Here is a 13,666-nt window from a genome sequence, read left to right on the forward strand (position 1 = left end):
TAAAAAATATTACGGAGTGAGGCGTTAGATGTTTATGCGTGGGTGTGTGTACGTGATATGTAGATGCGGGTGGAATTTTTCACACATTATATCATTTCATGCATTTCACATCACAAGTTTCTCGAATGGTTATATCTGTAACCAGATACATTAGTGTGTATGATTACCATCGTTTACCCTACGTTAAAATCTATTCATATAAATGTATAGATATTAATGAAATACAAAATAATTATCATATGATGCGACACTTGTATTCCACAATAATTCAATAATTAACGTTTAAGAATTTTAATATATATATATTGAAATATATATATATATATATACATACACAGTATTGTTGGGGAAAGTTGTTATATTTTGTAAACTATTTCAGAAAACCTCTGACGAGCTTTTAGCATAGCTTAGACAACGCTTGTAGGTATTCTGTGATTGCGGTTCATTTGTTGAATCTGATATAGTTTATTTATAGAAAAAGAAAAAAAATTTATGTACGTAGCGTGTGCATGCACTGTGTATTGTAAACAGTTTAGTTCGAAATACGAAAGTCTTTAAACCAATTGTAGTAAGTATTCAACAAATGGCACGTACCACTTTGCAAATTCATTCTCTATTTTCTATTTTTCTTTTACTATCTATCACGACATTGGTTACCTTGTGCAACTCTTTGTTGCAGCTAGCTTCTAAAGATACCTAATAGAATCGTGTAAGAATTTTTCTAGAATTTTATGATTGATATTGAGTTACTTTGATTATTATACACATTCGTCGTCACGCTGGGTTTATCACGGTTATAGCTAATACTGTATCGGACCAGAATGTAATCTTTGTAATATTGTTAATATAATATACAATTTACGCACCGTCGAAATAAAAAATTAAAAAACAAAACGTGTATTTTCCTTCACACGCATGTTACAATATATTTTTCACAATTAACATCCTATCAACGTTGACTAATGTTATAAATTGTCATCAAATATTGTCAAAGACTAGTTGAATTTAGGAAAGACTTTGACGAATCGAAACTAATGTAATTTTAGTAAAAGTTTCCTTAAATTCGAGCAACATTTATACCGAATAAAAATTTGTAAAGAAAAGTAAAAAGTTTGGAAATTCTCAGTGATGTATTATTTCGATTTTTGAAACTAAAAACGCTGGTTAAAACGAACGAGCGTCTAGGGCTTTGAAATAGATGTGTGTAACTGCGCGCTGGCTTCGTGCATTGATTAAACGTTTAAACAGTGCATAGGTACATAAAAAAAAAGCAGAAAATCAACTTACCGAGAAAATATCAATAGAAATAAAAAAATAAGAGCAAGGAACGAATTTTCAAAATGCTTTTCCCGGGCCTAGGCAATGGAAAATCGGTCAAACGCGGTTCGGTGTAAGGGGAATTGTGATTTAAAATATTTTGCCCCGCAACGTTATTGATTTTCAATTCGCAGTATAGGTATAGCAGTGAAGGCATAAGGAGAAGAGGGAATAGTTGAACGAAGCTCGACGTGTAAGCACCGTACGGTTACCAGCGAGTGTGGATAAGCGATATTAGTAAATTACATAAAATCGTTGTTTGAAATTGTCGACGAAGTAATCGTTACGGTTGAATTTTTTTAAATCGTCTAATTTTAAAACGGGGATAAAAAGAAGAGCATCCTTTCCTCGGTTATATTTCATTGGAGGTGGTGGGTAATACGGCGTCTACGACGCAAGTCAGTTGACCCACCGACGCCGAGTGAAACGGACGCAGGTCGAAATACGCTCCGTGATAAAATAATTCCTTAGAGTAATGTGAATAACCAATAACAATAGAGATTGATAAAAATTGTCGAAACAATCGCTGTGTTTATTACCATAGTTTTTATTGATCGAATTTGACCGGCCAGTTTCCTAGCGTAGTGTCGGGGGCCGCTTTCTCAGTAGTGAGGTAAATATTGTAGTTTTCGGTATGGCTGCTCCAGCAGCTTGTACGCGTTTCAGTGATAACTATGACCTTAAGGAGGAACTGGGAAAGTAAGTAGAAACGTCAAATGAAATGAAATCGTTTCTATTCAATTATTATTTTTTCCTTAAATTTCATTATTTTCATTCTATTTTCATTACTTATTTTTCAAATTACGCCGTGCCTCGCGTCCGTCCTCCGTCTTCGCCTCCGGCCGCCGTTCCTTGCCGGTTGAAAAAAAAACCAAAATAAAAGGAAAAAAAAAAGAAAAAAAAACAACTTCCCACAATTTCCCAAAATTAAAATCATCTCCTGATCGTCGTCGTTGTCATCATCGTCATCGTCATCGCCTCATCTATCAATGCATCGGAATCCCTCGCCGAGGCTGCAATACCTCCGCTAGCCGCAGACTGACCTCTCCCGTGTCTCCTTAACCCGGCGTCGAGAGAAGTGATCGCAGTTTAGTTAGCAAGCTAGAAGAGCGGGGACAGCCGGCCGCCGCCGTACGTTTCGCGACATGCAGACACCCAGGCATGCACACGCGCATGGATATCGCTCTAGCAGACGACGATGACCAAACTGACGCACCACGGGTCCGGGCGAACGACTATTGCATTTCGTCTATATTTAAAACTCGCACTTTCTCTCTCTCTCGATCTACATCTCTCCCTCTCTTTATCTCTCTATCTACCTATCTCTGTTTCGGCGGCCCGGAGGCTATATATAATAACAGGCCAAAGCAACGTCCGAAGTCGAAGTCGATCGAGTAGCGCGTATTCCTCTCTCTGTCTCTTTTCCTCTTCATTTCTATGTCCGACCGCGGTGTACTTCGTCACTGATAATATTACCGTTGCACTGTTCCTCAGAGTGCTACGTAACTTGTAACGATCGCGGGTCAAGCGTTTGGAGAAATTTGGAAGTTGGAAAAATCTGTAGATATTATATACATATAGGAGAAATGCTCGGCGCGATCTGTCGTCGAATCGATACCCGCGACCTGCAGCCACGTTCGTACTCGTCGTGCAGGTGGTTCGAGCCTTCCGGCCACGTCGCGAATCCTCGTCTAGTCTTTTACTTGTGTCAAAATTATCGCAATGAAAACATGCCTGCATATCATGCGCGAAATATGCACGTTATCGACGATGAATATACCCACTTACGAACTTTCTCAGAAATTTCTAAAATCTAATCTTCACCGATTCACCCTTACACCCTCGGCTCGGACAGACAACCGCGATTCAAAACGACCTCCACTCCACCCTGGTACCATATCTGCAACGTAACGCGATATGATATACGTATATCGCGGGCGGAATTGTAGAATGAGAAAAGGGAAATAACACCCTGGGACCACACCCTCTTTCGCAAAACCACCCCTGCACTGCAGGCAGGAGACGCGTTACCGAAGTGTGCTTTTTATTCTTCGATGATAAATCGCATGGCTTTGCAGCTCGGGGTTTTATTTTTGAAAATATTCCACCACAGAGAGGCCAGTCTAGCCTGTTTTTTATAAACCAATTTACCCGCTTGGTACTGTAAAGATTTTTCACACTCGGATAAAGGGTCAGGATATTTTTACGCAGGTACTGTTCGATCTGCACCGCCGGCTGTATGCCATGGGGGGAGGAAAAAGAGTGAAAATACGATCGTTACTCGACGCCTTACCCTTACTGGACGCAACTACTTCTCGAGTCTCCGTCTTGCCTGGTCCTACTGTCGTATACGTAGGGTTGAAGGTGTATTACCTACTGATTGACTGCAGGCCGGACGTAGAAATGACAGTAAAAACGACGTGGCTGATGTTAGCAGCTAGAATCAGCAGCTAAACGTTCTAACGTTCGTTTTAAGAAGTTAGTGAAGTCGGAAAATCAAAATTTTGTAAAATACCTTGAACCCTCAATACTTTTTTTTTTATAGAATTAAGAGGATAAAGTTAAACCGCATTTTTCTATTTCCAAAAAGTTCAACAGGTTTGACTGTTAACTCTGGCTGCTAGCTTCAGTTTCATGTAAATACGTGATTCACGATTGATTTACGAAAGCGAAAATTATCGAATTAATAATTGGATAGAAGATTGTTCGTTTTCGGTTATACTGAAAGTCGCGAAGCTTGAATCTCTTTGAATATAAAAGTTTCGTTGATATTTCGTGAATATCGAAAAGTTCGATTGGATTATTTCAATACGTCATTATCATTATAGATCTGGAAAAACTGAGAAATTCATTTATGCCTGAGAATTGTAGATTGCACGAGGAAATTTAGTCAAAGTTATAAAACTTGAGAATGTAACACACGTACAATAAAAACATATATACACACAAAAATAGACTTGATATCCTTGTTATTATAATTTTTCGTTTTGGTATTCGATACGGGAGTCAAAGCTTCGCGGCACGCGAGCTGCCCGCGTAACGAATGTCAAAACGTGTGTGAGGCGTTTCTAATCAAGATTTGTGACGGTAAATTGTTAGCTCGTTGTTGTTTTTTTTTGTTTCATTTTTTTTATTAGAAGGAATATTAACCTGGGTATGAAGAAAAAAAAAAATAATAATAATTTGAAACAGAAGGCGAACCAAAACAATCGTCCAATTCGTCGCGACCATATATAATCGTGCATTATATATAATTATTATTATCCAGAGTGCAATTTCCAATTCATTGGTTCGATCGTTTTTTATTAACCTGTAATTAGCGGAGCCTAGAGCAAATGTGCACATCACGCGCGTCGTAAAATTATACAGTGTAATGTGTATGCGTGGGTGTATAGGAAAGCCGTTAAAACATGCCCTATGTATTTAGGGTGACCAATTTCAATCGACCTGTGTGATTTATTCCCAATTACTTCATAACGAGCAGGTCTTCCACGCTTAAAGATCAAATTCAAACGTGATTACATTCGCGACGTATTTTACATTTATGTTCACATTTTTCACCTCGTGCTTAAAATTGCCAAGTACGTGTATTGAATTTCGCAAATTCAAAGGGAAAGTGAATTCATCAACGACTTTCTCAACGACGAACACAGAAAAGCCTTTCTTCCGCACGCTTTTCATTGTAAGATCAAGTCTGCTGGGGTTTGAGACTTGGAGTTTAATGAGCAGATTTTCTTTCAGCAGCAAACTCACCCCCCACCCCCTGAACTTTGGTAACTGGAAAAACGTTGAGTTACGCTTAAAAACAATGATAACTAAAGGAAAGTCCGGAGGCAGAAACATTGATCCGAAATATTGCTTCGGTGACGAACAAGCGAGAGAAAAAAAAATTTAAACCTCATCTCTGTAATAAGCTCGACTAATTGTAAGTTAGCTATTTACAACAGTTAAATCTTGAATTGCGCGATTCAAAAATCACAAAGAGTATTATATTTCAAACGAGTGGCGTGAATTGGAAGATAATTTTCGAAGAAAAATAAGAAGGAAAAGAAAAAAAAAAGTGCGCACAGAGGGGGAATATAAGCCACAGTGGACTGGCCGCGACACTGACAAATTACCGCACCGTTCATTCAGCCTGTGAAATGAAATTGACTGTATAAATGCGCTGTGAAACGTATTACAGGCCAAAGAATGAATACCTATTTTTTTTATCTCGATTATCGTATTTGAAATGTGTGATTAAAATAAGAGAGAACGAAAAAAAGCAGAAAGTTTAAAGTAATTAGTAATAAAACAAAAAAAAAAAAAAAAGAAAAGAAAAAGCACAGCCCGCACATCGCACTCGATAATCAATAACAAATTTCGCGCCGCACTGTTCGGCGTTATAACTAAAACAACAAATAAAAACTTTCCGACGTATATTTCATGTAACGATAAAAAAAATTCCCGATAAAATACCAAAAAAGAAAAAAAAGAAACGGGAAGCGAGGGGGAGAAGAAACATGAAATTTCAAACAAATTCTCTTTAAACTTTTTACTCTGTACTACATAATTCGTTCCCCAACAGCCCCGTTATTATTAAATGACATAGGTGTCATGTATGCATGTATAAAGTATAATGTTTAACACGTACGTTATACATCGCGCGTAACGAAATAATTTCATTACCCAGTTCCAAGTGTGTCTTTTCTGTGATGAAAATAATAGAAGGGGTGGGCGTGAAAAAAGCATGCTTCATAATTATTTCTAGGGTTCGTTAGAGGAGCGGCACCGCAGCTCTTATATATTTCGGCTTCGGTTTCAAAAATACATTGGACACAAAGTCACTCGAGGTCGCAGATATGCGCGTGCCAATTAGAAAGAGTCCGCGTTATTCTTCTTAAAGAAGTGACGAGAAGAAATTTGAATAATACTTCTTTTTTTTTACACCTTTTTCTCGCCTTATTTTCCGTTCCGCGTAATTCATCCCCTTGACAATTCTTTTCTTTTTTCGCTACTGTTTTCAGGGTCAGAAAAACATTTCACATTCCATATCAATGTGGCCTACACGGAAGCGTTTAGCGTGCATAATGATAATGATAATAACAATAACAACAACAATAATAATATACGTAGATAAGTAAACTATAGATATATTATAACGAAACTTAGATTCCGCTACTGAACTCGTACGATTGCCGATGAAAGTTGAAAGGAATAATTATTATCATTTCCCTCGATGTTTCCGGTGATGATAAAATATTCAATCGACCGATGCTGCATAGTTATGAATAAAATTATTGGCGGTATTATGAGACACTATTCAACGGTAAATACACGCTGACAAGTATTATATATATCAATAATTATACGTATGTATTACACATACCCCTACCAACGGCAATTCAAGTCACGGTGTATATATTTTTTTCCCCTGTTCTTTGGTTTACAACATTAATTTAATCACTCATGTATATATAAATATATAGAATATATGTGTATATATACATAGGTACGGATAATAATATAACGCAGAAAAGCAGAGAGAGGGAGAGAGAGAGAGAAAGAGGCGTTTATAATATCTAAAGCACTTGCAGGTCGACGCTTGAGGCATCGTGCGAGAAATCGCAATTTTAATTGCTTAGCGTTAATTAAAACTTATTGTAAAGTCGTGGACGCGCCCGTTGATTCACTCTTCGCAAAGAGATTCATGCTGCCATGAAATTATCATCATCATAATCATCATCATCATCATCATCATCATCATCATTATTATTATTATTATCATCATCATTATTATCTCTATTGTTAATGTCGTTCTCATTATCGGCGAAGGACCGACTGATACAGTCTTGTCGAACACTTTCGCAGAGTTTTTTTTTTTTTATTTATTTACCGGACCCTTTTTTCCAAATTTCACGACGGATCACGAAATTTTTCCCAATATATAATATATACATACACCAGAACATGTAATTAATTATCTCTTTGAAATTCTCTGACCCCCTTCAACCTTTGTAACAATTGGGCACAAGTAGGTGTGGGGTACCATAAAGGTGATTAGTCGAGTTAACGAATCGACGTTCGTTTTGCGAGCTTCTGTGAACTCAATTACAGAAGTTGAGTTTTTTTCTTTTATTGCAGATTCATTATACACCCAGATATGGGACATTCCAAGTGAAATCAAGGAGTCATTTGCCTCGTGTCATCAGATCCTTGCATAATTTTTTTTTTTTGCCTTCATTCCACTTCAAAAGAAGCCGGATTTTTTAAAGAATTTTCTCGCTACTCCTTCAAGTGATGCGACGATCGTTTTTGCGTAGAAAAGGGATAACTAAAAAAACATTATTTTTTAAATTCTGTACTTTTTCCCACAGATTCTGGTTCAAAAATAAGTAATATCTATCGTAATTAGAAAGTGGGCTGCAGCTGCTTCATATTTAAAAACTTTTTTTCAATTTCCAAAATTTTTTCTCAATAAAAAAGATCAAAGGACAAAAAGGTTTTTCTCATTTATTTTGAAAAATATGCAAAACATCAAAATTTTCCAGGACATGTTTTATTTTTTTTATCTTTTTCCCGCTTCTGTAAGGACTATTAGGATTTGATTTGTTTATTTTTTTTTTTATTTTGGAAATTAAAAAAGAAAAATTTTCTAAATATCAGGCATCCACAGCCCACTTTCTGAATACGATAAATATTACTTATTTTTGACCCAAGATCTATTTGAAAAACTGCAAAATTTTAAAAATGGTGTATTTTCTAATTATCACTTTTTTACACAAAAACGATCGTCACGCCACCTGCAGGAGTATCGAGAAAATTCTTTAAAAAAATTAGGATTCTTTTGAAGTGGAATCAATGCAAAAAAAAAAAGTTAAGCAAGGATCTGATGACATGAGGCAAATGACTTTCGATTTCACACTTGGAATGCCCCATATATACATTATGTTTTTCATTCTTAAATTCATTTTAATGGGATTTAAAATGACGTCACTATAATTATAGATGCGTTATCCCTACATGGGGCAATCAATTAACTTCCAAATTGCTTCGCGATTCTTTTCATTGTTGATGTTGTTGCTGCTGTATTTTTTTCATCGTTCTAGTTTTTTTGCGTATAATTCGCGTAAGTACTAACATTCAAAAGGTAGTTTGTAGCTGCGGCAAAGGCCTGTTGTTTACGAGTTACGTTACGGATAATAATTATCGAAGGTATTTGCTCGAAATGAGGTTTACGACCGTCATTTGTGCAACATAAAAGAAAACATCATCCTGCGGCTTACGGACCAGCAACAAAAGTATTACGCGGAATTTATATGATATGGTGAAGTGAGGGGGGGGGGGAGGGGGTAAGAAAAAAGCGGAACAATGAAATGTGCAATGTTGAATAATGCAGGTAAAATAAGGAGAAAAGGAAAGAAAAAATTCCGTTAATAATGTAAGGGAGAAGGAAAAAAAAAACAAGCCCATAATTGCGATTTATAGCTTTTACCATAATAAATATTGCCTCCGATATTACTCTTGAGAAGTTTACGCCTGCATTCGTTGTCGAGACATGACGCCGAAGAAGACGACGCGGCGTTTCGTCATTTATAACGTAATTCCAATGCAACCAGTTCGAAAGCAATAAGTTGACGTTCCCAGGTTTTTTTGAAGGAGAGAAAAAAAATTTGACGAATTGGTTCCAAAGAAATTTCCATCTAACGACGTCTTTCTACCTTTCACTCTTAATTAGCTGATACTTTGCATGATGAACACAAAGGTGGCTCCAGGCAGGCATAGAAAAACGCATTATAACGCGTTAACGAACCGAAAAATATACGATGTGTGATATATCATTTCATCAGCTGGTCAGCATTTTGTGCCGCATATTATAGTTGAACCGAATGATGAAACAGCATCGCGCACCACCAGCCAAATAAAGATGACAGATTGATTTTCTTTAAAGGAGTATAAATTATATGTAATTTCTGAAACGTATGTACATATCGAAATGAAGTTGAAATTGGAACGATCGTGACGTTATACACACTCGGATCTAGAACATGACGCAATTCGCATACTTGAAGTTACGCGATAAGAAGAAGACACTCGACTTCTAGTTCTAGGCTTCAGCAGCTTCGCGCTTACGTCATCTGCATAAAGTTTTCAAATTGTTACTCAAGGTTCACCCTCCTCTAACCCTCTGGACAGATGCGACAAGTGCAGAAGAGGCTCGGATAGCAGAGAGAGGGAGAAAGAGAGAGAGAAATAGAGAGTTTTCGCGATCATGAATACACAAGAGGAGGAAAGTAGAGCAGAGAGGGTGTCCTCTACTCTTATATCCAATTAGCTGCTGGGAAAAACTTGTGCAAATCGTCGACATGTCTGTCGGAATAGTAGAAGGAGGGAAGAATGTTACAAATTTATTCAAATCGTAAATCACAAGTCTGCAGCTTCTGCAGACTAATTTGACACAAACGAACACGCATGTATTCGTCTACATCATTATACCTAGCTGTCTATTAATTCGCTTGACGTAAAAAAATTTATTTAATGTTCGCTAATTCTAAGTACAAGTATATAAATATAAATAATTTTTGTATCAACTCCCAGATTCGTTTTTCACTCGAAATAAATTCTTCTATATGTAAATGCAATGTTGATTCTGCTTTTATTTCATTGCCTTTGTCTCTACAGATTAAACACTCTGGATCTCGTATATCTACATATATACATACATAGATTCGAACAACGGTGATAACAGCGCGTGATATCGTCTTCGATATATGTATACCTACATATGTACAAGCGACGCGGGTCAATATTTTGATCAAAGAATCTGTAGCCTATATAAAAGGCGGCAGAGAATTTACTATTAATAGCAAAGGCACTAGGCGTCCCAATTTCTCGTAGTCAAGAATAGATCCGGGGGTTGTGCGGAGGTTGGTGGAAAAAGCGGCGGAAGGGCGGGGGGGGGGGGGGGGGGGGGTTACGTTTCGATAATGAAAGAGGCAGCCGCGTGTCAATCCTGCTTAGAGAATCACAGAGCAAAGGTCATCGACGCAGTTTATATACCTACCCTGCATGCACGTATGCGATCTGCTTCTACTGTTCCTGCATTTTTTGCACCTCGGAGCTAACGTGTAATAATTTCAAATTAATCGAGAATTATAATTTGTTTTTTCTTTGTCTTTTACAGTTTGCCAGTTGATTAAACGTTGAAACGCAATTTACATTTTTCTTTCTTATTTTTCTTAACCACATTTCGCATGGCTGTATAATACGACAATGGGAAAAAATTTGTTTGTTATATTGTTTGAGAGAAAATTCTGGTAGAATCGGTATCGTTACAATAAAGGTTCACACATTGTTGGAGTGACAAGAAAATGTAATGCAAGTTACTGTTTCGAGTGATTAACTGAAATTTTTTCGGTCATATAAGGCCTTAACGTCAACATTTTATCGTTTCACCAACATCGAGTTATTGCAACGGTTATAAAAAAATATACTACGACTGGTCATAATCAAAAACAGCAGAAACACATATTATAAAATTTTCTAGTTAATTCTCCATGAAACTCATTAACGTTTTGTGCTCGAAGATGTATTTTTCGTTTATACTAAATAAAATGAAAATAGACAAGGACTCTTCGTGGTAGCTAAAAATGGAAATTTTACGCGACGTGCGTACAATTATTAGGCAAGGTTGACTGCAAGCAGTCAACGGCCATTGGGGTTTGCGTCACGATTTTACCAAAGGAAATGATATCTGAACATGTAAGCGGAGGGGATCCGGGCAAATAAAATAAACACAGTAGAGTACTGACGTGTGAGAGGTCCAGAGTGGGAATGAGAGAGAGAAACCGCAATCGTTTTCTATCTTCCGACGGATTCGCGTCTTCCATAGATAAATGAATGAATGGCGAAGTCTGTGCGACTCGAAGAGCAACCGATTAATTGCGTGCATTACAGAACGTTTATACGATCATAGATAGGGACCCCTACTATACGCCTGTGATTTTTAACGAGCCATTGCAGTGCGATTTTGAAAAGCCAAAACAACCGAGAGATCATTGAAATTTACGACGCCGAAAAGCTTCTCTTTTATGCGGTAGTTAAATACGCGCGAAAAACGATATTCAACATGTAAAGTCGACGAGTCCTCTTTGTAAGTCCGCGAGCCTAGAAGACACGCGACTATCAAGTGAAAAAACCGAACCGAAAAACTCGTAAATCTATTTGCGGGTGAAATTAGCAAGAAAATCGTAAAAGTTATAATATGTATTAGATTGGTTCAAAAAAATCATCTGTTTTTTCCCTCGATGTCACGTGTTTAAAGGTTGTAAAAAGAATAAATAAGACACCTGTTGTGATCCACGCCCTAAATATTAATATTTAGTGGTTCCTGAACGCAATTTTCCATTTTCCATTTGATCAACATGAGAAAATAATTTTAGTTACTTCTGAATTTTGTAGCTCAGTAACGAGGCAATGCACATAAATTTCCGATGCACATTTTTGTACAGAATTTAATGTTCTACAAAAAAGATCTCTTATAATTTTTTGAAAACTAAATTCTTTCAAACGCTATTCAAGGTTAAAGTTGAATTAATGTAATTCATTTTTCCAAGATTAACAGCAAAAATACTAGACTTGTCGCAAAATATTATGGTTTTTTTTTGTTTTCTTTAGAATTTCAACCGCCATCAAGTCAAATAATTCAATCAAATTTCGAATTGAGAAAATTTATTATTTTTCCTAAAAAACAGGTGCGTTTAAAGTGGAATTAATTGTCACGTTCATTAAAACAATTGGCAAAAAAAGACGCACATTTAGGTAGGTTTCTCATATATATATACTCCGCTACAATATTTTTCACATACTAGGAAAAAAACTAGCTCCGGCATCCTTTCTTCCCCTTGTACATATCGAGAATTATGCATACTAGTGTCTTGCCAGGATTCGAGTATCGCCCCCGGCGTATAGATAGATATTACACGTGCTGTCATTGCCTCGGTGACCTGCCATCCTGCGGAGGCCTCAACTCGGCTCTGTTCCCACGGGAACTGGAACCCTCCGGATCCTCGTTTTCGCCCCTCCCCTTTCATCTCGCACGTGTCACACGCTCCGGCATTACAACATCCCGAGAGATTTTTCCGCGAGAACTTGTCGTCTCGATCAATGTTTGCCCTTTGCCTTTAAAGCCCGGTGCGCACACACGCAAAAGCAGAGAAAAAGAGAGGAAGAGAGGAAGAGAAGAAGAGAAGAGACGGTTTTCAGGAATGCGATTGTGGGACTGAAAATTGTTGGCATTGCAAACAGCATTAGACGGAATTGATACCGGTTTGCATTATACGAATCTACGCGATATCCGTTTTTTATTTATTTATTTATTTATTTATTTAGTTATTGTTACTTCTTCAAAGAATCTTTGAAAGGAAATCATGTAATATGTATGCGTTTCCTTCTGTGTGAGTACGATTGATTGTCTAAAATAAGTTATCAAAGGTATTAGTCTGCCGCTAGAATTAAAATTTTTTCATTCAATTCCGTGCAATTGACGAGTCACGTGAAAAAATTCATACCGCGGAACAAACAAATCGTAACATATAACTTCACATATGAGTATAAGCGTTTTGCGCCCAATCCTAACTTCTCGATATATACTTTGAACCATTCTTGACAATATTTTCCGACAAGTCAGACGTGCGAGGAAGCAAAATACGTACCATTCTGTTGAAATAACAGAGTAATGACAGAGAGCGAGGGAAAAATATGGGGGGGATAAAAGAGTGGATGATAACGGTAAGAATACGTTTGACGAACCTAAGGAGAGATTTCTATGGCATTCACCGTTATTTCATTCCACTTCTCAGATTATACCTTTCGATGGAATAAAGAATAAATGTTTTCATCCGTACTTTCGTAGGTTGTAAAAATATTCAAAATTTCGAATCAGGCTATAAAGGATCGGCACATACCCAATAATGATTAAGTCGTAAGAATTTCCTTAATGTCACGCGGGTGCCATTTAATATACTTATATCATTCGACGAATCCATATCATCATACGTATAGCCGACTAGAAGTAGAAATATAACTGGAGTATGTATCGGGGCGAGCAGTCTGTTCGCGTCTATAGTATCGCAGGACTAGGACTGCGGAAAGTTTCCTTCGGGAAATGTTCAGCTAACATAAGAAGGAGAATTTTACGATCAGATATCTTTTCGAGATGAATTTTCCTTCCCCTTCCCTCTTCGCCCCAACATGTCAACCGTTTCCCACCGTACGGTCGCAGGATGACATTTATATCGTAGAGAAGAAAAAGTTATACTCTCGAAGCTATGACGGCAGTTATGACGAAGGCGGTGCTGCAAAAAGCCTC

The 13,666-nt window shown here is 37.3% G+C and overlaps 1 protein-coding gene across 25 annotated transcripts in view; it reads left to right on the forward strand.

Moving 5' to 3' along the window:
- Positions 1-1,491: 1,491 nt before the first annotated feature.
- LOC124416314 (calcium/calmodulin-dependent protein kinase type II alpha chain) overlaps positions 1,492-13,666 on the forward strand; it is a 97,784-nt gene continuing 85,609 nt past the window's right edge. For 3 of the 25 annotated variants that reach the window (XM_046897294.1, XM_046897303.1, XM_046897265.1), the window contains exon 1: positions 1,508-2,016. In XM_046897294.1, coding sequence (XP_046753250.1) covers positions 1,952-2,016 — 65 coding nt within the window. In that variant the 5' untranslated portion in view covers positions 1,508-1,951. Of the gene's footprint in view, positions 2,017-13,666 lie in introns of all 25 variants that reach the window. The other 22 variants (XM_046897399.1, XM_046897409.1, XM_046897382.1 and 19 more) reach the window with 16 other exon arrangements.

Source organism: Diprion similis, chromosome 1 (assembly GCF_021155765.1).
Source record: "Diprion similis isolate iyDipSimi1 chromosome 1, iyDipSimi1.1, whole genome shotgun sequence".
NCBI lineage: Eukaryota > Metazoa > Arthropoda > Insecta > Hymenoptera > Diprionidae > Diprion > Diprion similis.